This window comes from Ceratotherium simum, chromosome 16 (genome assembly GCF_057802395.1).
Source record: "Ceratotherium simum simum isolate JZ-2026a chromosome 16, ASM5780239v1, whole genome shotgun sequence".
Taxonomy (NCBI): domain Eukaryota; kingdom Metazoa; phylum Chordata; class Mammalia; order Perissodactyla; family Rhinocerotidae; genus Ceratotherium; species Ceratotherium simum.
In genome coordinates, this window is record NC_141915.1 from 48,330,173 (window position 1) to 48,353,962 (window position 23,790).

Here is a 23,790-nt window from a genome sequence, read left to right on the forward strand (position 1 = left end):
GTTTTATTAATGAGCCGTCTTTAAAGTGGTGTGATCATTTTATGTAAATCTGAGTCGTGGGTAACTGAGTTCACCATTTTACAAATATAAGCCCATTAGTTTTAGGGAAAAAAAGTTTATTTTTCTCTTCGCTCATCCTGTCTTGCTCTTCAGTGATAGCCTTCGTGAATATTTTATTGAATTGATTTTAAACTCTTATGCAAGATGAATAGAGTGTTTTAGGGCACACTGTATGTTTTGTTCTATTAGTTATATAAAGTTATTCTTTAACTTTCCTTATAGATGGTTAGCTTTTTTATCACTGTTAATGGTAGTGGGGATGGGAGATGAGGATAGTGTTGTTTTTTTTACAGATAAACCTTAGAAACAGCTGAGAAATTGAGTTAAGTCTCCACAGTAAAGAATGAATATACTAATCAGTTTTTCCCTTTTTCATTCACCCTTTTAGAATGGGATGGTAACAAAAGATTTGACAAGACTGAAAACACTTCTCACAGAAACAGAGGTAAGACTATTTCAGTGGATCTCTTTGGAAAGAGTTTAACTCAGTCTGGCTAGTAAGTGTTCTCTATTAAGATTTGGAAAATCACTGGGCATTGGCCAACCAAGCAAGGCTGTAAAGGTCGGCGAGTGGAACCTTCTGACCTTCTCCTGTAACCCAGTGTGTCCCATCCTAGGAACTTTGCTTTTTCTCGTGTCTACTCTGCATTCCAGGTCTTCTGTTCTGTCCCTAATTCTTGTTAGCTGTCTCTGGCCAACAAATGGAAAGATGATTGGAAATTTTAGTGTTTAACTATATCTGGCTGTTAGAAAATACTGTCATTAAAAATGAGATGCTCTTCAAGCCTTTTGTATTTTTTTAAGCAAGTAAAAAAAGTCGGATTTAAGGACTATTTTTAGGGAAGGGGTTTAGGAAATGGAAATAATGTGTCTGAGGGTAAATGGTGAACAAAAATGTGCTCTGGTGAAGCACTTGAAAGACACCTGGAAGGCCAGGGACAGCAGTGGCGTGTATGAGCCCCACAGCTTTGTGAGTCTCAAATTTCTGTTCCTCATACAGGCGTACTATAAAAGTATTTTTTTTAAAGAAGTCACTGAGCCATCTCATATATATATATATATTTTTTTTTGGTGGGGAGGATTAGCCCTGAGCTAACACCTGTTGCCAGTCCTCCTCTTTTTGCTGAGAAAGATTGGCTCTGAGCTAACATCTGTGCCCATCTGCCTCTATTTTGTGTGTGGGGCTCTGCCACAGCATGGCTTGATGAGCGGTGCATCGGTCCACGCCTGGGATCTGAACCTGCGAACCCCGGGTCCCTGAAGTGGAGTGTGTGCACTTAACCACTACGCCATGGGGCTGACCCCTAAAAGTATTTTTATTTAGGTAACTCATTTTAAAAATACCCATTTTGGGGCCAGCCCTGATGGTCTAGTGGTTAAAGTTCAGTGGCCCGGGTTCACTTCCCAGTTGCGGAACCACACCACCAGTCTGTCAGTTGCCATGCTGTGGTGGCAGCCTACATAGAAGAACTAGAAGGACTTACAACTAGGATATACAACCATGCCCTGGGGGGCTTTGGGGAGAGGGAAAAAAGAGCAAGATTGCCAACACATGTTAGCTCCAGGGCGAATTCTTCCCTGCAAAAAAAGAAAATAAAATAGCCATTTTTGTCAGCTTTTATCATAAATGGAAGCCAATGTAAAGTGATTGATTGGCTTATTTATTCAGGAATTGGAACCTCCTATGTGCTAGGTACTGTGCTTGGTGCTGGGGATAGAGCACTGACCAAGACACCCATAGTCCTTGATGGTTAAAGTCTTGGGGAAGAGATAGACAACAAATTAATTAATTAAACAATTATAGGTGTAAGATCTCATGGAGAGTGTGTAGGTCTGTCTCATGGAGAGTGAGAGAGAGCGTGCTACAGACAGGTGGAGAGGATGAACAGAGACCCCAGGTGTAAACCTTGATCTCTTGTGGATTACTTTCCCATTCCAAATCTAATAGTATATCACAGTTTGTACAAACAAACGAGTAAGCAAAGAAGACAGTCATCATGAATTACATAAGCTGGGTAAAGATACTATTTGTTTTGCTACAATTATATACGCCTTTAAAAAAATGTCGTTTTCTTTGTCTTATGTTTACGTTATCTTATTGTGAATTAACCTAGAATCAGTAGCTCTAATTAACTTCAAAGCCATTTTCTTTCTTGTATATATGTAGTCTTTTTAATTTCTAAGGAGTAAAAGAAGACAATAATAAATGCTTTAGACTTTTAAAATGAGAGTGTAGTATAAGATGACTTTTCATTTTATTAAGATTTTTGGCTTTGTTCTTCTCTTTTATTGCCTTAATTCAATTACCAGCTTTATATCTGATAATCATACACAAATACGTATAAAATTTTATTTTTAATATTTATAATCCTGTTACGTGTAAGGGCACACGTATCACTTGACTCTTATTTTGTGACTGTACTTTTGGAAGAAGTGACTTAAGTCTTGTTTATAATTTCTTTTCTATGTAACCAAAGTAGTATTCTTTTTGGTTAGTGAACTAATATTATTAAAAAAAATCCATCTAGAAAAAGCTAACAAACAATGCTACCTTTATTTATTATTGCACATGACATATTTAAAAATAGCAACAATTTGTTATTTAAAGATGGGGGTGAGCTGGTATTTAACTTGTAAATGCTAGTGGGTTAGGATAAAAACATGAAAATAAAAGCTGACTAATGAAAACAAAAACAGTACATATTCTTTAGTAAAATTTAAAATATCAAATTAATAGATATAATTGTGAATTTATAGAAATTCTAGCAATATGAAATTTGGCCGCTTTCCTTAAAGGTGTCAGTGAAGACTGAAGATCATAAGCTAATTGATATTGCCCTTTCTGTCTTGGAGTCTGAGCACATGAAAAGGGTATTTAAAAAAAACCAAACACGATGCTTGGAACCTAAAAGCTACAGTGGCCAAATACTCAGCCCAGGCAGAGTTTCTCATTTCTACCAGCTCTTCTGAGGAGGGTGTGCTGTTTGCCAGACCCCACTAGACTGAGAGCTGCAGTGTGAGCACAGGCATCCTCTGCCCATTGCAGATACTGGATCGTGAAACACACCATTTTTCCCTTCTAACAATTATAAATGCTTTAGGCTTCATTTTATGACCAAAACATTTCATTCCTATTTTTTCTTGCATATTTGGTGAATTTATTTTGGTAAATTTTTTAGAAGAGATACATTTATACTTGAAGTGAATTTTTAGCTTTTCTATTTATAAATTCTATGTAGATGGAATCATATTTTGAGGGCTAGTGTGAGACTATGGCGCTTAGACCTTGCTTGTAGAATTTAAAGAGATCTTTTAATGTATCTTTTTTGTGAGCATAGAATCCTTGTAATGTGAACATTTACTCCTGATTTGTTACCTTGTGTATTCTTATATTCAGTTTTCATTTTACGGAAAAAATGGGTTGTCTTTAAAAACTTATTAGTAAGTATTTTGAGAATGAGAAGGCATTTTCCTGTAGAAACAGTATTGTAGTGATTTAATTCCAGCCCAACCTAAAAAGTCCAATTTAATCAACCACATGTAAATTATAGTGATATTATTGTTTCAGTCATAGCATTTATGACATTCTTTTATGATACAAGACATTCCAAATTTCATCTTGGAATAAGCTTTCTTCTTTCTGATTCAGTTCAGCATTTACTTAGTGCCTGTGCTGTTCAAGGTTCTGTGGGTTTTGGAAGGCTGAGATATCCATGAAAAACAATCTGGTGGGCCTGTCTCAGATGCACAGAGCTAATGTACCCACAGGGCAGCCTGTGGTTAGTAAGTGCTGTAATGGAAGTACAAGCAGGGAAAGGAGAGATTAACACTCTGTGGGGAAACCATGGAGGCAGGAGTGTAGAAACAGAGGTTAAAGGATGGGAGCAGCTAAGTAAACACCCAGAGGTGACTTAGTACGGGGTAACATTGGCAGTCATTTGGTTCAGTGGTGGATGAGACAAGTAGTAAGGAGGGCCTTCCCTAGGACAGTCACAGTCGGAGTAGAGAGTATGAGATGGATATGAGAGACATTTGAGACCTGGTTGGGCAATATTTGGAGAATACTCAGAGCAGGATAGAAAAAGGAGAGTTCAAGATGCCTTTCAGCATTTCAGTCTGGCTTTCTTGGGAGAGAGGAATCCATTAACTTGAAGTAAGGAGCACTGAAGGAGGATCAGCTTTGGGGTAAAGTGGATGAATTTTGTTTTGAACATACTGTGTTTGGAGTGCTTGGGTGATCATCCATCCATCCACCTATCCATCCAGCATTTACTGAGCACCCATTATGTGTCAGATCCTCTGTGAGGTGCAGAAATGCAGAAAGGCAGTCAGCTGTTGACAATGAATCTGTTCTTAGCTGATAATGATCCAGCATGTAAAATGCTATAGAATAGTTAAGAAAAAGTGCCATGGCTGGCACTCAGTTGAAATTGGAGGTGTGGAGCTTAGAGTAAAGTTAGAGCCAAAGGGACAGATTGGGGTTTTATCTGTACCAAGGGAGTCAAGAAAACCAGGAAGTCAGAGTGAGTGGGTCCCCAGCTGTGGGCTCCATTGTGGGAGAAGGGCTCAAGCCAGAGTGAGGGGAACTTGGCAGGATGTGCTCCCAGGTCCTGAAGTGGTGGTGCTGTACTTGCTGCAGGAGAAAAGGCACCTCACTAGCTGGTCATTCTCTAGATGTTAGGAAGAGGAGAGTGAAATGAAAAAATGGATGGAAGGTGATACTCTGTGGGGTTCAGGACTGGGAATTTAGACTTCTCTTCTTTTGCTACCAGGTAATTTTTATGTAGGGAATCTCTATCAGTTTCCTTAATGAAGGCCACACAAGTACTTGTTTTCTATGCTTAAATATAGTTTAACGTAGAGCAAAGACCAAAAAATATCATTTGCAACATGAATGTTTATTAAAAATTTCTAAGTATTCAAACTCCACCTTTTTAAAAAAAAGTTGGAAATGTCCAAGTTTAATTCAACATCAACTGTTATTTCTTGTTATAAAAATGTCTTTCATTTGAAAAATTGCAGACAGCAACTAGTAACGTCCTCTCTGGATATCATGTGGAAGACTTAGAAGAGGGTAAGTACCAAACTCTCTGTAACTTCTGGTAGCTGTGATTCTGGGCATTGCTTTTTTATTGATTATTGGGAGGAAATTTACTGAGTTATAGTACATGTAAGTGGAGGTGTAGGAGAGAATATAAAAATTTAATTTTAAGAATTAAGTGTGGATGAAAGCAATTTTTTCACTGGCCCATTTTCATAGGATAATGGAGTAATGGAGGTAGGAGGTAACTCCAGAGGTCATCTACTTCATCTTCTTGCCTCCGTGTAATTCTAAATTTAAACCTCATTCTTAGCAATCTGTAGAAGGAGGACTTTTACCCTCTCTCTCTCTATCGCAGGCTAGTACAATTATTGCTTTTTGGAAGTTCTGATCTGTAAGCTGAGTTGTTCCTTACACAGTTAAAATCCGTGATCTCCTTTTCTCTTGCCAGAGGAAAGGGAAGAAAGACCATTTGTTGAGTGCCTGGTAAATGCTGTGTTCTGTTGTAGTGGCTTTCACAAAACATGTACTGACTTAGAGCTCTTCTCCATCTTTTTGATAGGCGATGAAACAGATATTTATTAAGGTTCAGTAATTTTCCCCTTCACACAACTAGTAAAGGATGATGCACAGCTTTAAACTTAACCTGGCTGAATATCCTTGTTTTGGGCGGTGGGCACAGTGACTTGTGAGGAAATGGAAAATGACTATAAGGTCCTTGAAAACTTGTCACTGCTCAGCCTCTGTAGCTGTAGCCTTTTGTCTCCTGAGCCTTATTTTCCTTTGCTTATTTGGAAACTTTTATCTAAACGAATCAAAGATCATTGTATTCAGAGGTAAACAAATGTAATTTTTTAGCTCCTATCTCAACTTTTTGAACTTGATTTTAATTGTAAAAAAGGATTGCTTTATACAATGACATGTCTCAGGCAAATCCTAAGGAACATGGGTGGTAATGTGGAGCTTCTTCTCACTCAGTATGCGGTACTGGAATTTGTTCTACAAAATTTTCTTCCAGGATACAATAATTTTCTCATTCCTGAAATAATTCCTAATAGAGACACATCTCCTACTTAAGAAATGACAAGCACGCCAGCATCCCTTCTTTAGTTGTTAGGGAAGAGACTGCACTGGAAATATATCCGCCAGTTGCTAGGATAGAGTCAGGATCATCAACTTGATTCAGCTGCTGGGCAACTGCTTCTTCAGTGATTTCTAAGTTTTGTATAGTTAATTAACTCATTTGATTGGTAGATTACTTTTTTGATAGAGGCAAGTATATCATATCCTTTCTACATCATCTGGGATGATGTGTGTGGAGGGTTTATGGTATTTTTACACGTTAAAATTTCAGAATTATTAGCAAGCCTCAAATGATAAGACTATATCCTGATTACTCTCTAGGATCTTGTAATGGTTGGCATTTCCGCCCACCACCTAGGGGAATCACAAGCAGCGAGGAATATACTTTGTGTAAAAGGTAACGTGAATTTTTTTTTTAAACCAATGACATGTCTTTATTCAAAGGATAATTTTCCTTCACTTTTTGAAAAGTAGTAATTCAAATTTTAAGAAGATAATATGTGAAGGAAGAAGTATAATGATTGAGTAAAATGGTTTATTTTCAATTTGAAACAGATGCCATAATGGTCATTATCATTAAATAATAAAAGTCAAAACCATATCGATGAGCCTTCTTTTAGTTACAAACAACAATGATCTAAATGGAGTTGTTAAGACTTTGTTTCAAAGTCTTTTATAATATCAGTTGTATTATTATGACTGAATTTAATTGCTGGTCTCTTGTTTCTGTGAAATTTACCTAAGCTATGGTGATTGAAATTGAAATTACTTTACATAAACTGAAATAGAGCATAAAATAGATGAAGAAATGTTAAATTATTTTAATAACTTTTCTAAAAAACAGACAATCTATTATCTTCATGTAATACTTATATAGACTTTATGAGTAATTTATATTTGAAGGGCTAACCTTTCAAAATGTAATAATCATGTATTAAGGTGGAAAGAATTATTAAAGTCACATTTAGAAAGGTGAACTCTTCAGTTCTTTTTATAAGAACTAGTAACTAGTGGGATTTTAGGTATAAAGTCTCATTACTCTAGGTTGCTTTTGATAATGAAGGAAATTTGTTAATGTAGTTTTGATGATTGAATAGTCAAGACATCAGATTTGATTTTATAGTAGAAATAAAGAAACCAAGTAGTAAATTTTGAAAATCCTGGTGGGATCGTGTTGTAGGACAGGTAGAACACAATCCTATGCAAAGGAAATGTGAGAAAATTTATAGTCTAGATGAGAACATCAAACTTTGTTTCTAGGGAAATAAAGCAGTAGAAAAACAAATACTTGACTCATTAAGACATACTTAAGAGAAACAACTGCATGATTTTAAATGAATCTTACGAAGCATAAGAGATCTTAATAGTATAATTTAAGTTCGAGTACTTTGTATCATCAAGAGAAGCTTTAAATACACTCATCTTTTCAAATAAGATGAACCATTTGATAATTTACATTGTGTTGTTGTTCATTTTGTATTTCTTACTATCCGTATTTTCCTAGTCGATAAATTATAACATCTCTCTTGTCTGTTTTGCCACTTATAGTTTAATTTTCATTTATTCTCTCAGAAGATCTTTTATTAAGTTTTTAATTTTTCAATTGTTAAAAAATGACTGGACTCATAATTTTGCAGGATATTTAAAACTTAAAAAAATTAATTATCAAAGTCTTGCATTTTTATCTGTTTTTTACCACTGAATTGTCAATTGAATTTTCTGAGTCATAAATATTGAGAAATCGTTAACTCTGTATCCTTTAAAATGAATATTTGTGAATTTACCCATTGCAGAATTTAGTCTAATTATTGAATTAATTGTGATTCTAATATAAAACTTTTATTCTTAATTTATTGAAAACTTCAAACAAATTAATATAGTCCAACATTTTCAATGAAATATAAGTAGTAGTAATGCAGGAAAGAGGAAAGGCATTACGTTTGAAATTGGAAAGTAGAAGCCCTAAAATGATAATTTAATAATGGTATGTTAAATTTTTTCAAAATGGGATTCCCAGTATGTGGAAAATTTTCTTTAGGTCATATCATTTTGGGAAGTAGGGCATACCTGTGTTTGATGAACAATCCACTTGATGTCACTGTTGCTTTAGAAAAATTCTGCTCTAAGAAGAATTGTCTAATAGAGTTGTTATATCACAAAGGAAGCTACCTTTTCAATGCCAGTTTTTGTGTGGGGGGTGCTGGTTATGATTATGTTTTGCTTTAGCATCCCCTTATTGCAAAGAAAGAGGTGAGTGAATATGGGGAGTTGCTGTTTTGATTAACGTTGTAAATGTTCTCTAAACCTCTTCTCACCTCCTCTGTGCAAGACAGTGTGATAAATATGGCCTTTCAGGAGATGAAGTTTTGTTTTTGTTATTGAAGAGTTGGAGGGCAAATGCTGGAAGTTTATCTTTTAAATGGTCCAACAAAGTGTATGATAAAACAGTCTTTCCTATTCTACTTAGATTTTTAGAGCAAGGAATCTGTAGGTATGGTGCCCAGTGTACTTCAGCACATTCCCAGGAAGAACTAGCAGAATGGCAGAAAAGATATGCTTCACGGTTGATAAAATTGAAACAGCAAAATGAGAATAAACAGCTCTCAGGCAGTTACATGGAAACCTTGATAGAAAAGTGGATGAATTCATTATCTCCTGAGAAAGTGGTGAGGAAAATAAACTGCATTTGTGTGTTTGTTTGTTTTAAACAATGACCTTGTTTCAGTCTTGACTTTATTTTATGCTATATTTTGGTTTATTTCCTTATCCTCTATATGAAGAACTTGATTCTTGATAAGTATTTTTACTAGCAAAAGTAGATCCATTTGCTAAAATAAAGAGCAGAACTAAGCCATTTGTTTGGAGATTTGCAGGTATTATATTAATTTATCTTTATTCAGGGAGTTTTTACTGCCAGTTTTTTTGTTTTTAATTTTCTTATGTCTCTTGTTTTAGCTTTATTATATTTTATTCTTATAAAAATAACTGAAAATTATGGGCCGGCCCTGTGGCTTGGTGGTTAAGTGCGCGCGCTGCGATGCTGGTGGCCCGGGTTCGGATCCCGGGTGCGCATCGAGCCACCACTTCTCCGTTCATCCTGAGGCCGAGTCCCACATACAGCAACTAGAAGGATGTGCAGCTACGACATACAACTATCCACTGGGGCTTTGGGGGGAAAAAATAAAATAAATAAAATCTTTAAAAAAAAAAAAAACAAAACTGAAAATTAATGTATGAAATACCCTGCTTTGTAAACAGTTCCATCAACATCTTTACTGTTGACATTTATTTACCATGCCAAGAGTTTTCGTTTGTGCTTTTAGGAATAAAAACTTTAACATTACTTGCTCTCTATTTTCAGCTTAGTGAATGTATAGAAGGAGTAAAGGTAGAGCATAATCCTGGTCTGTCGGTTACTGTCAACACCAAAAAATCTCACCAGACATGGACCTTTGCTCTCACTTGTAAGGTATGAATTTTGTGCTAATTAAAGAATGTAAATTTTTTAAAAGCTTTTTGGACCTGTAAATCTCTGTGTTAAAAGAACATTGAAAATGTTTTAATCTAAGTACATTTTATGTAGGTTCTGTATTGTGCTAAGGAGTATTTCTGTATTTTGGTCACTAAAGGTATGGTTTTTTTTAGATTTTGAGATAAAATCTTTGTAGATGTTTAGATGCTTGCTTATTTATTTATTTATTTGGTAAAGAGGTCTTCGACATATTGTCCTCCAAACTTGAAACATAGGATAGGGTTCATGGCTTATAATTAACTATTTAAAAATTGAATTGTTTAATTTGGCAGTTCTAAGATATTTAAACAATGACAACTTGTTTTTATATTTGATCTTATGAAATCACAAATTCTGTAATAGTGGGTTTTTAATATGAGACATTTTCTCAGTGCTTCCCATCTTGAATTATAATATTCAAAGTTTAAGAGTGAAGCAAAGTCAAAAATTTCTGTGAATAAGTGCAGTGGAAAAGTTTTGTGTACTTTTTGGTGGTGTTTCTTCCACTGTACCATCTGCATCTTGGGATGAAAAATCTGGGAACATTTAGCTTCAGCCTTGAACTCAATCCAGTGCCTTCAGAGGTAACTGTCCTCCTATGAAGCCTTCCTACTTGAGGCTAGAAAAAACTTTTTTAGGCCAAGGGTATGGAAAGTTGGAGGTCGATGGTGATACAGGGTGATAGCGTTTGCCACAATGAAAGATGAACATGGAATGAGCAGGGAGGCTAGTAATGTAGCATAAATATATCATTTTTGAAAACTTCAGCTTTATTGAGGTATAATTGACATCATAAATATATCATTTTAACAACTGATTTTTTTTTTAACTTTTCTGAGTTTCTTCTTAAATGGCTTATGAACACAATTTATATTTTTAACATAGTATCTTAAAGCATGGGAAAGTAAAAATCCTTATGGAAATATTTTCATTGAAGAGCCCACTTACAATTGGATTTTTCACCCCCTTGTACTCAATGAATTATTTTAACTTCCTTGTAGCCTGCAAGAATGCTGTATCGTGTAGCATTGCTTTATGATGCTCATCGTCCTCATTTTAGTATCATTGCAATATCTGCTGGAGATAGTACTACCCAGGTATCACAAGAAGTCCCAGAAAACTGTCAAGAATGGATAGGAGGAAAGATGGCCCAAAATGGATTAGATCATTACGTGTATAAAGTCGGGATAGCATTTAACACAGAAATATTTGGAACTTTTCGCCAAACCATAGTTTTCGACTTTGGATTGGAACCAGTACTCATGCAAAGAGTAATGATTGATGCAGCTTCTACAGAAGGTAATATTTAGACTTTTTTCCCCTGATACGATGTATTAAAAGGCACTATAATAGCAACATTAAAAGATATGTATTGGCCCCTAAATATTCCATGGATAGGGAGGGAATAATAAGGAAAAAAATCCCAAATTAATTGACTCAGTTACTGTGTAATGCAACTAGAATGGTTCACATTATACCCGGTTCTCTTTATACAGTCATCAGGCAAAGCTTGCTGTGAGAATCCCCAAACTTCTATGAATAGATGATCAGGTCTGTTTTGTTCTACCAACTTCATTTTTAAAGTAAGATGATTTTAGCACAGTAAAACCTTTCAATGTTAGTTTGGGTAGAATATCATGTTAATAGTAATCGTGAATACACCTACAATGTCTATTTCCATGTCTGACTGACTGTCCAGTTAACTTTGCTGATATTAGTACATTATCTCTGAATGAAAGTCCTAAATATACGCTTTCATAAGTTGGTTTTGTGCATTCACTAGTGTAAAGGAGACCAAGGCGCCTTTAATAGGATCTGTTCTGTATTCTTGGGAAGAGGTCCCGGTTTCAACATGTAAGCATCTACAGAAGATGATGAATTACTTTTTATGTTGTCATATTACTGCATATACCTAGATTTTATGCCAAGATCCAACAGGACAAGGAAAGGGCACATTAGACTACATTTCTTTAGTTCTTGGTTGGATTTATAGATGCTTTATGTAACAGACACTTCATATAGCAGAGCTGTGTGAAACCTGCTGTTTATTGACTATAACCATTTTGTGGAGGGTGTTTTTCACTATGTACCAGTGTCCCATTTATGAGAACCTAGAAGCTGGTTTTTTCGATGTTAGTTTTTGGATGTGATGAACCAGATGGAACTGGTTCTGTCTCCTTTTTTACTTTTACTAGCTGCTAGTAAGGTTAAAGCAACATTTGTGCCCAAATTGAACAATTAGGCATTACCTTCTTGTATATGTGCTAATATTATTACTCAGATTTCATTTTACCCTCATTTCTCACTTAACTTTGATCTCTTTTACCTGTTTTTATTCTGTTGTATTTTTGTCTTCTTACTACTCTTTAGAATCAAAATATGTTTATTCCCATAGCCAAATGGATATGATAATTGACAAAATAAAAATAATTGATTTATATTTACTAGTAAAGGACTTAGTTGGCAAATGTTTTCTGTGAAAAGCCAGATAGTAAATATTTTAGGTGTTGCAGGGCAGATGGTCTCTGTTGCAATTACTCAGCTCTGCATTGTAGTGAGAAAGCAGCCATGGACAATATGTAAAGGAATGGGCATGACTGTGTTCCAATAAAACTTTGTTTTCAAAAACAAGAAGGGGCTGGATTTGTCTTGCATGCCATGGTTTGCCTACCCTACTAGTAAGGTGCTTTTAGAGACTAACTTAATAACTACTAGGAAGCATCCTTTTTAAATCGTAAGGAGATTTACATCATAAAGAGGGACCAATATGCATCCCCTACTCTCAAATAGAACTCTGAAAAGATGTTCTTGGCTTACTTGTGGGTCGTATTTTAAAAGTTTGCTTTTAGATTGGTGGTTTGTAACTCATGACCCATTTCCCGTAGAAATAGTTTGTGTTGTCAAGAATCTGTACTAGTTAATAGAAGCCTCTTTTTTTTTTTTTTTGGCTGAGGAAGATTAACCCTGAGCTAACATCTGTGCCAATCTCCCTCTACCTTATATGTGGGTCTAGGTGGCTGAATGGTGTAGGACTGTACCTGGGATCCCAACCTGTGAACCCCGGGCCGCCGAAGCAGAGCGTGCTGAACTTAATCACTATGCCATGGGGCTGGCCCCAATAAAAGCCTTTTTAATAATGTAAAATGTTAAACATCTGCAATAAAAAGTAAGAGAATGATACTATTAAAACAGATGATAATGACGGAAGGTGGTGATGAAGACGACTTCAGGGCACCCTTCTGGGCTTTAGAGATTGAGGGTACTTTGGCTACTTTTGCCTCAGATATGTGCTATTTTTCTAGTTGGAAAAAAGAGCAGCGGACAGACTTCAGAGTCAAATAGAATTGGGTTTGAATCCTGATTTTCTACTTATTTACCTGTGTGACACTGGCCAGAGTAGTTAACATCTCTGAGCTTTGTGTGGAAATGTCTGTAAAATGGGGCTAGTAATATCTGTCTTAGAGGATTATCATGAGAACTAGAAATAAGCCTTGCATAATACCTCGCCCACAGTAGGCATTTAGGTAAAGTAGCTATTGCTCTTATCATTAGCCATGATTAGGATAATTTCTGACTTACAAACAGAATGAAGAAAGTGGGAAGAGAGGAGGATTTTTTTTTTTTAAATGAGGACTGAGACTAGGGTGGTAGCAGAGATGAAGACCTGAGTCATTAAGGCCACAGCACCTACAGGTCTTGGCAAGAGAATGCAGTAAAGCGAGTGGAAGAGAAGTTGTCCAAGATAACTGATTTTTTTTTTTTCCTGAGGAAGATTAGCCCTGAGCTAACATCTATTACCAATCCTTCTCTTTTTGCTGAGGAAGATTGGCCCTGGGCTAACATCGTTGTCCATCTTCCTCTACTTTATATGGGATACTGCCACAGCATGGCTTGATAAGTGGTGCGTCTGTCCACACCTGAGATCTGAACCCACAAACCCTGGGCCACCGAAGCGGAGCACACGAACTTAACTGCCATGCCGCCGGGCCAGCCCAATAACTGATATTTTGAGAGTGGTAACTGGAAGAAATAAAGAGTCTCATTTCTGATGTTTCTAATATATCAGTTTGAAAATATAATAAATTTTATATTTCATTCAGATATTGTAGAGGGAATTAGTACAGACAAGGATATTCTCCCATTTGGAACCAATATGATACCTTTCCACTTTTTTATAATACTGTATCCTTTTTTTTAGTGACCTCTTTGCAGTTTGGTATCTTTGCCTATTTTCCTTTAAACAGGTTTTACTTCTAAGTAGTTATGTTATGGAAAATAATTGAAAAAAATTAAGCATTTCCTTGAACTGATTTGGAAACATTAAAACAATTTCACATAGTGAAATTTGTTTTTCAAGGGCAGAGGAAAAATAAATATTACAAGAGAACAATATAAAATGTATAAAATGTGTTTTTTGATAGGAAATTTTGAACATTATAAAAATCTAGGTTTAGGCAAGCTAGATGTCATTTGGTTGACTTTTTTGGTCATTATTTAAATTAGCTGCCCTGTTGTGCTAATTTTTAGTTCTCTCTTTGTCTGATATTTTCCCTATTCTTAAAATCAATATCATTGAATATCTTGATGTTTTTGTTAAGTTCTTAAAATTTTTATTGTTTGACTATATTTCAGTGTGACTAGGTACAGAGTCCTAACAGAATTTTGGAGAAATGAAAGCAGGATATAAACAGTGTAATATTTGCTTCCTGCTTCTATCTTAGTGCTAGTTAGTGTTTTTTTTCCTTTTGAGGAAGATTGGCCCTGTGCTAACATCTGTTGCCAATCTTCCTCTTTTTCTTTTTTCTCCCCAAATTCTCCCCAAAGCCCCAGTACATAATTGTATACCATAGTTGTAGAGTTATAGCTCTGCTGTGTGGGACACCACCTCAGCATGGCTTGATGAGCGGTGAATAGGTCCACGCCCAGCATCCGAACCGGGGAACCCCAGGCCACCGAAGCAGAACGCATGAATTTAACTGCTATGCCACCAGGCTGGCCCCCTAGTTAGTGTTTTTGATTATTACAGCAGAGTGCTTGTCAGCAAAAAAATTGAGGGCAAAGATTTGTTTATGTGAAATCACAATTTTATAAAACTTCTGAAACAGTAAAAATGTAAAATATCAGTCTCCTATTTGTATCTTTTCCTGGAATACTTGTGTGGATAACATTCAGAGACATTGAGAGCAAGAGAACTTCTTTGTTAAATTGATGACAATGTGACAGCTTGGCTAGTTTCACCTCCAGTCTCAGCAAATTCATTATTTGAGCTTTCTTGGCCTAGAATTGGGAGAAAAGTGTCATTCCAAGTACAAGTTGGCCAAATGCAGTTGGGAATTGGAGAGTTGAATTAGGTCTGGGCTTTATCATGTTTCCATACAGTTTTGATAATATTATAAATTATAATATAATTTGGTTTCTGCACACAAAAAAATGTAGTGATGGTGTGAAACTAGAATTCGAATGGGAAATATCTTTATATTTATCACTTCTTCCACTTGATTGGCTGTTCATTGTTTAAGCAAGTTTTTGTCCTTAAATTAATGCTGGGAACATGTATTTTTCTTCCACAAAGTTAGAAATTTAGACCATGCTGAACCACTTATTAGCTCAATGTTTCCAAAACTCTGTTCCACTGAAATTAGTTTTTATTAGTAATAATATTAATACTAGGTAAAGAGTTCCATGTACAAATACGTTTGGAAATGGTGCATGCTTTATTTTCCTCTTAGAGATTTACAGTGCACCTCAATAATTAAAGGCTCAGTGTCTGTCAAACTGACTTGATCATGGAACTTAGTTACATTAGTGCGTTACTCCTTCAAATGTAAAATCAAGTTACATAGCAGACATTTATTTTTCTAATTCATTGTTCAGTATTGACCTAAAAATCCTGCTTACTTTAGTTAATTTAAATTTGAACTGTGGAAAAACCCCACAGGTTTTTTTTGTCATTGTTTTCATGATCTCTTAAGCATCCAGACCTTTTCTATTTGCGAGCTATGAATGAATTTTTTTTCTCTAATCGTTATATGGCAATCCTGCAAACTGTTCAGGAAATATGTATAACTTTAACTTTGCTTTTTTCAGTATTTTTGCTTTGTTGGTGAGATTCAAGTTCAGAAAAAGACACTATATATACTAATAATTTTTTTTGAATTAAAGATGTGCCTCTCAAAAATGTGTGGCAAAAGACATGTACAAAAGAGTGAAGGTAGTGAGTTTTCCCCTTGCTAGAAAACAGACTGCATTGTACACTTTACACCACAACTTTGAGTAATGGGAAATTTTTGCTTGGCAAAGTTGATTTGGAATTCTACTTTGAATATCTGGAAGCTACATGTTGAAAATTAGTTCTTATATTTAAATTTGAAAACTTGATATTGCACATTTCTTTACTTTGAGTCTGGCAGCATATGTTAACATTAACAATGAAATTTAATATGGCTTAAAAATTATCTCCAGTCGCCCAAGTTGATAAATTAAGGACATGTTATATATGTTAAATATATAATATTTTATATTATGTGATCAGACAAGTAATAGAAAAACAGATTTTAAAAATAGCATATTTGTCAATAAAAGATAAATGTAACTGAGTAGAAGCATATAAAAAGTATGAGGTACCCCTGTGCTGTTTTAACTTGTTATTAGCCTTGTTAAGAGATGAAAAATAGGGACAGACAACATGGATGAGCTAAGAGATGTTCATTTTGCTTCTATATAGCGGTTTTGGTGACAGGAACGATGTTGAAATGGATTGCTGAAATGGTAGTTTGGGATTACTTTTGGATTTTATTTTATTGTTAATTTGGGTAGTCAAGATTTGTAAAGCTGCACACCAAAATGTTTCCTAAGGAAGAATGTGGTATCTGATTTTGGAGTTAGAAATCATTTCATCTCAGTCTCTTTAAGGCCTAGATAAATATAGCTGTTTTTGATGAATTCCATATTTAACATGTAATTTATTGCATGCCTCTTCTGTGTCAGCCCTTGTTCTGGGTACGTAGAACACTGGATTCTTTTTTCTCCTTACTTGCTTCTTACGTACTCCTCAGGTTCTGTTAAGGATAATTTTCAAGTCTGCTGTACTACATACTTCAAGACAAAACAAACCAACCCTTTGGATGCTTTATTAGAATAGTAACTATGTGGCTGAAACAAGAGCACTACTGTTCTCAGTGATCAGAGGTGCAAGGAAGTTGGGAAGGGTATCTTGTGTCAGACCGATTATTCCAACCTTGAATTCTATTTTTGACAGTAGCAGCTCTTCCGTTATGTTATCTTCAAAAAATTAAGTGTATTCTAATTATCTTTAACTTTTTATTATGAATTTCTCTTAAAATATATTTATAGCTTCTGCCTACCACGTCTTAGGGTAACAAATTCCATAGGTTTATAGTTGATGTCAGGTTTGCTTTGAGATTTATTATTGTAGGAGTTGGTGAATAAGTCAGTGTTAAACTCTTCCTACGTGGTTTTATGAGGGTTGATCCTAACTGGTTCCCGTTTCATTTTTCCATAGTGTTTTTCATTTTAGCCTAATCTAGGTTGAAGAAAAGTGCTTACCAAGGATGAACTGGCTCAGGCTGCCCTGAGTAGTACATATGTCTGGTTTAGATGTTAGCAGATATGCATGTGCCGCAGGTGGGGGTGAAATGAGCCCCAGTAGTAAAGTCCAGTGTCCCCATGGGGAACCTCGTCTCCCTCCTCTATTTCAAGAGGAACCGTCAAGACCTGATGACCTTTAAGCACTATACGTTAGGTGGGTAATTGAACAGGTTTAATAAGCTGCTTCTTACAAGTGAGAGGATTGGAGGCAGGAGTTTGTCTCAAGTTCAGTCAGATGAAGTAGGGAAAGAGAAGTGGTTTTTGCAAAATATATCCATAGTCGTCACTGGCCACAGTGCATTTTTGACATCTGACTTAATGACTGAGATCAGTAGTTTGTAGACTTTTTGATGCTGGCACATATGAATTTTTTTCAAGATTCTTCTTTCTGTTCCCCTAGCTCTCCCCTCCTTTTTACTGTGGTTATAGTCATTTAAAAAAATAAATGCAATAAAATTTGACATTGGGAATTGTTTTGAAATTGTTATGATTGAAGACACTAATTTAATAAATAAATTTAATAAAATCAGGGTGGGAATCATAGTACTACATAGATAAAATGAGAAAAACAAATACTATTTCTCATGCCCCTTTTCCAAAAAGCCTTGACTACTTCCAGCCCAGAGTAGAAAGACTTTCTGTATATTTGCTTTGCATATTAAATAGGTGATACAAAAAGCATTTTCAAAGAAAAGCTATACAGTTTTAGGTTTATTGTTATCCCGGTTATCAGTTAGGAATGACAAGTGACTTTTTAAAGAATGTAAACATAATATTGATCTATGCATAGTCTGAATCAATTTCTTTTTTAAAATAAAATTATGAAATATAATTCCCCCACCCCCAAAGAGTAGTTAGACATCCTTTTGTAACATATTAGTAAATTCTTCAGTATTATGGAGAGTTTATTTATTTATTTATTTACTTTTAAAGAACTGGTTATTTGGTTTGTTACTATACCATTGCTATTTCTCTTTTTGACTTTTGAATTGAAGATAATTATGTACATCCTTGGTATTTTGATAATAATTAGCATTTGATCTTTAGTGATAGTATAGTATGTTTTAGGAATGTTGGAATTTGTATAATTTAAGTATTTTTTTGTAGCCATGATCTAATGAATGTGTAGGCAGGACCCAATTTTTAGAGTGATTTATGAAGAAAAGGTGATTAGTTTACCTTATGAAACTTCTACTTGTGAGGCCATTGCAAAAATAGACCATCATCATCTTGTCCAGAGTATTTTAAATATGTAAATTTTCAATAAGCAGACGATCTTTATATCTTGATGATTATAGTTGCATTTATGTTGCCATTTGAGAAATAATAAAACTGGCATGTAAAAATGCTTTTTCAAGGAGCAAGGGTTAGAAATTAGGGCCTTTATTTTATTTTATTCTTGTACGTTTTTACATTTAAATTAGGGCCTTTATATTTTAACCTTTATTAAGGTATTAGAATAAGCTATTTTCTAATATCAAGAAATTTTTCTTGGTGGATAAAGTTTATAATTTATATGTACCATTTAAATGTAGCAAAATCTCTCACTAAGCAAGACTTGGCAATTATGCATTATGCTCTCATTTCACAGATAATACAGGCTAATTTGTCTTTGTACTTTGGAGACTAACTGATCTCTGTTTAAACTTTTTTTTTTTGGTGAGAAAGGTTAGCCCTGAGCTAACATCTGTTGCCAGTCCTCCTCTTTTTGGTGAGAAGGATTGGCCCTGGGCTACCGTCCGTGCCCATCTTCCTCCACTTTATATGTGGAACGCCTACCACAGCGTGGCCTGATAAGCGGTGCGCCAGTCCAGGCCTGGAATCCGAACCTGCAAACGCCTGGCTGATGCGGAATGCGTGAACTTAACCGCTACGCCACTGGGCCACCCCTGTTTAAACTCTTTATTATTTCATCCTAAAATTGTAACTTGTGTTGTGAAACCATCTTTCCAATTATGTATATTGAAACAGGATCTTGGCCTGATGTAATGTTAAGCAGCTTTTTTTTTTCTTTCTGTTAAGTTTCATATTTATAGGTGTATATATGTTACACCCAATGGAAAAGTAGTATGCACTGCAGATAGAGTGAGCTTACCAGTGCTCAGATTTATGTTCGATGTATTTCACCCTTTGCTGGTATTATGCTATATTTCTTTTTTCAGAGATGTCAGAACTTGAGCAGTCATTTTCATACTGTGCCCTACTTACAGTATAATTTAACTGAGGCTGAACTGGATTTTTCTGAAATGGCATTTGAATGGTACATCGTATTACATTTTAATGTGGAATTAGCAGTGTTTTACATGAATATTTTTGAAAAGATTTTTGTTTGTCTTAAGTTGACTTTCAGAGAGTTGCACTGTGCTTTACTGCACAGGAAAAGATTGAACCTTTCACAGTTTTCTGCTCTTCTCTTTCGGTAATGGGGCAGGTATTGGTAGTAGGAAGAGAAAAATGATTATTGCCTGATAGATTTTGTCTTAAGAGGAATTTATCACATCTCCTTGCAGATCAGATTTTTCTTGACTGTAGAGTTAAGTTCTAAATGCTAATCGGTATTTTTAAAATGTTAATAACTATTTCTGGTATGTCCTAGCTTGATGTAAAAATAAGGTGTTTTTTACATGGATTCCTATTTATGTTATTTTGTTAAGCTAGACAAAAAAATATTTCTGATTTGGGAAAAATAGTCTGTCAAATAGGTTTTGTATTGTTTTTATTTTTTAAAGAATTTTAGCTCTAGCAGATACAGTTCTCTTACCAAAATGTACAGTATATTATTTGAGAATTTTAATGTTGTGTTCCTTTATAAATGTGTTTTTTCTTTCCATTTAGATCTTGAATACCTGATGCATGCAAAACAACAGTTAGTAACCACAGCTAAGCGTTGGGATTCTTCTTCTAAGACTATTATAGAGTTTGAACCTAATGAAACTACTGATTTGGAGAAGAGCCTTCTTATCAGATACCAAATTCCTCTCTCTGCTGACCAGCTATTTACTCAGTCCGTTTTAGACAAATCATTGACCAAGACCAACTATCAGTCACGGTTGCATGACCTTCTTTATATTGAGGAGATAGCCCAGTATAAAGAAGTTAGCAAGTAAGTTACTTTAGAAATACTTCTCTGTTTTTTTTTTCTTTAATCTCGCCTTGGGTGGTATTTTTCATTTTTAAAATGGAGGTGTGCCTAAGTAGAGATAGGTAGTAAAATGGCTGTGATTCAATAGCTGTTATTCAGTAGCTGTATATCAGCTACTTAAGGCAAGAACTGTGTCCTGCTCATCTTGGCATCCCTAGTGTTTAGCACCTAGTTCATTTCCACAAGACTCTGCCGCGTTCTGGGAGTATAAATGTGTGGTTCTTGCTCTTCTAGAGGTTTCTGTTAATGTTAGTCAAAGCAAGCACTCAATGAATATTTGTTGAGGAAATGTACAAAAACTGAGAGACTACATATTTTGAAAAGTAATTTCAAGAATGAAACGATTTAAATCTTCAGGAAAACTATTTTATAGTAATAAAATACCTTTATAGCAGTTTATAAATGTTTTAACATATATTACATTTTCTCCATATGCCACAGGTTAAGACCAAAAGCTTATTTTGCATCATTATAGGAAAAGTAATCTTAGAAATGAAAGTTTGGGTGAAGGAAGATATTAATGAAATAGTTGTTATATTTGGTCATAGGATTCTACTTTTTAGATAAAATGGGAACGAGCCTTAAAAGTTGAACCACAGTTATGTGACATGAATACATTTTTTTTTTTTTTAAGATTTTATTTATTTATTTTTCCCCCAAAGCCCCAGCAGATAGTTGTCTGTCATAGCTGCACATCCTTCTAGTTGCCGTATGTGGGACGCGGCCTCAGCATGGCCAGAGGAGCGGTGCGTCGGTGCGCACCCGGGATCCGAACCCGGGCCGCCGGCAGCACAGTGCACGCACTTAACCGCCAAGCCACGGGGCTGGCCCGACATGAATACATTTTTATAAGTAGTTTTCCCTTTAAATACAGCCTAACTGACACATTTTTCTTTTCCAAGCTGCCTTATTGGTACCTTATCATTAATATTATTAGTAGACACCAAATACTCATTAAGGGATATATTCAGTAAAGGAAAAGTGAAAACTTAAAGATACCTTGTATTACTCTATTTATAGATTACATGTGATCTAACTTTTGGAAAGTATCTGATTTCAAATTAAATATACGTAAAATTTACAAAGAGTATAATTCATTTTTCTTTACTCTGAGACTTTAAGTCATCATGGCCCATTGACAGTCTCTTAAAGACTTTTACTGATCGTGTCTAATGAAATGGCCAGTTATTAAGTAACAAGGACAGTGGCTTGTGTCATGTACATTATTCACATTATCAGTATTTTTGTAATGTATATTATTTACATTATCATAGATTCCTTTCCCTTAGGAAAGAACAGTATGATAAATCATAAATATTGGGATGAAATAGAGTTTAAAAGCTTAGCAGTATCTAAGAGACTGTTTTGGAATACCATACTAGAAATTCAGAAAAAATTATGTATTAACTTATATTTGTTTAATATTTTATTAAAGCTTGTAAATCATTCCATATACGTTACCTTAGAATTTATAACTAAAGGCCAATGAGTTTATGGATTATTATTTAAAAAATAATCTTTGAAAATGGAAATTTATCTGAATGGAAAAAAGCGTAAACTCTACAAAATTGTGGAGGTCAGATTTAGTGGATGAAAGTTTACTCCAAGAGCACCTTGCAAAGGCGTCTAAAGCTAGTATAAGAGAGGCTTGAAAATATCTGCACTATGAGATGAGCACTGGTAGCAAACTAAGCTGGTATGATATTTCTGGAGGGCAGTTTGGCAGTTTGTATTCAGAGTCTTTAGAAAGTTTGAACCTTTTGGTGTAATTCTGCTTATGAGGAATCATCTTGAAGAAATAACCAGAGGTGACAATAAAGATGTCTGTACACAAGTGTCTTTCAAAGAGTAGTGAAGAATAAGTTAAGTAAATTATGATATAGCCATATGATCAAATATTATATAACTATTGAAATTATGTTCTTGAAGAATTTTTAATACAGTGAAGATGCTCATGATAGAATATTAAGGGGAAATATGCTAGTTATGAAACCTTATCCATTGCAATTCTAATTTTGTATGTATGTATATACACACACTTATGTATATATTTGTATATAAAAATATCGGAGAGAGTTAAAACAAAGTGTTCTGGTTGGTGGAAATATAGGTGATTTTTATGTTCTAATATATAGTTTTCTCTATTTTCAAAATGTTCTACAGTGACCACTTATTATTATTATATAATTATTATTATAAGAAAAAACAAAGAAATAGAAAGGAAACTAGTGCATTATCAGTTGCAACACTTGATGATCATGGTATGAAATTGCCCTTAGATATGAAAATAAAAATAGTGGTAAGACAGAATGTAGAGAGTGTGGTAAGACAGTGTATAGTCTTTTCATAGGAACATTTGAGCTTTCTCTGTTTTTTAAATTAAAATTAGATAGTTTTTGACTCAAATAGGTATATCTACTAACTGAATATAAATCTGTAGGATCACTTTTGATGTGTTATATATGCCAACTTCACAAGAGTTTTGAAGGATCTTAAAGAGAGAAATGAGGGGCCGGCTCGGTGGCGCAAGTGGTTAAGTGCGCGCGCTCCGCTTTGGCGGCCTGGGGTTCGCAGGTTCGGATCCCGGGCGTGCAGTGACGCGCTGCTTGTCAAGCCACCCTGTGGCGGCGTCCCATATAAAGCAGAGGAAGATGGGCACGGATGTTAGTTCAGGACCAATTTTCCTCAGCCAAAAAAAAAAGGGGGGGGGAGGATTGGCATTAGACATTAGCTCAGGGCTGATCTTCCTCACACACACACAAAAAAAAGATAGAAATGAGAATTTATTGCTACATGTCTAAGATGACAAGTAGATAGTTACTGTGTCGGAGAATTCTGGAAAATTTCCAGTGATTCTCTCCCCCAAAGGTAACCCTGGATGTGAAGGCTGGTAAATTACACTTCTGAATTTGGCAGGCTTGTAAAATTTAGTGAAGTCCAATGTAGAATTGGTGCACATAGAAAGAAGCAAATCCTATTAGTTATTAGATAGAGTTCTCAGAGGACATCTGTAAGCAGGTAGACAAGGGACAAATAATGGACATAAATTGTAAGGATTTCCAAAGATCTTTGACAAAGTTTTGTGCAGTGCTTAAAAAGCAATTTATTTTCTGTTTTCTCCTTCTTTACCCTTAAACTTAATATTTATACGCATTTTAATGTTGCCTTGAATTTAGTTCACATTTGATTGTTAATTCTTTAAGCACAAATAGCGTAACAGATATATTAAAAAAACGGATTTGGAGGAGGTCTGTATGCAACTACTAAACTATGCTCTAGCATAAGGATCATCAAACTTTCTGTAAAGGGCCAGGGAGTAAATATTTCAGGCTTTGTGGACTCCAT

General features: G+C 35.1%; 1 protein-coding gene across 10 annotated transcripts in view; it reads left to right on the forward strand.

Moving 5' to 3' along the window:
* Window positions 1-23,790, forward strand: part of HELZ (helicase with zinc finger) — a 154,767-nt gene that overhangs the window by 40,711 nt on the left and 90,266 nt on the right. For 9 of the 10 annotated variants that reach the window (XM_087441462.1, XM_087441458.1, XM_087441459.1 and 6 more), the window contains 7 exons: window positions 449-505; window positions 5,083-5,134; window positions 6,506-6,581; window positions 8,652-8,850; window positions 9,546-9,653; window positions 10,697-10,994; window positions 20,139-20,406. In XM_087441462.1, the coding sequence (XP_087297588.1) occupies window positions 449-505; window positions 5,083-5,134; window positions 6,506-6,581; window positions 8,652-8,850; window positions 9,546-9,653; window positions 10,697-10,994; window positions 20,139-20,406 (1,058 nt within the window). Of the gene's footprint in view, window positions 1-448; window positions 506-5,082; window positions 5,135-6,505; window positions 6,582-8,651; window positions 8,851-9,545; window positions 9,654-10,696; window positions 10,995-20,138; window positions 20,407-23,790 lie in introns of those variants that run through there. The other variant, XM_087441466.1, reaches the window with a different exon arrangement.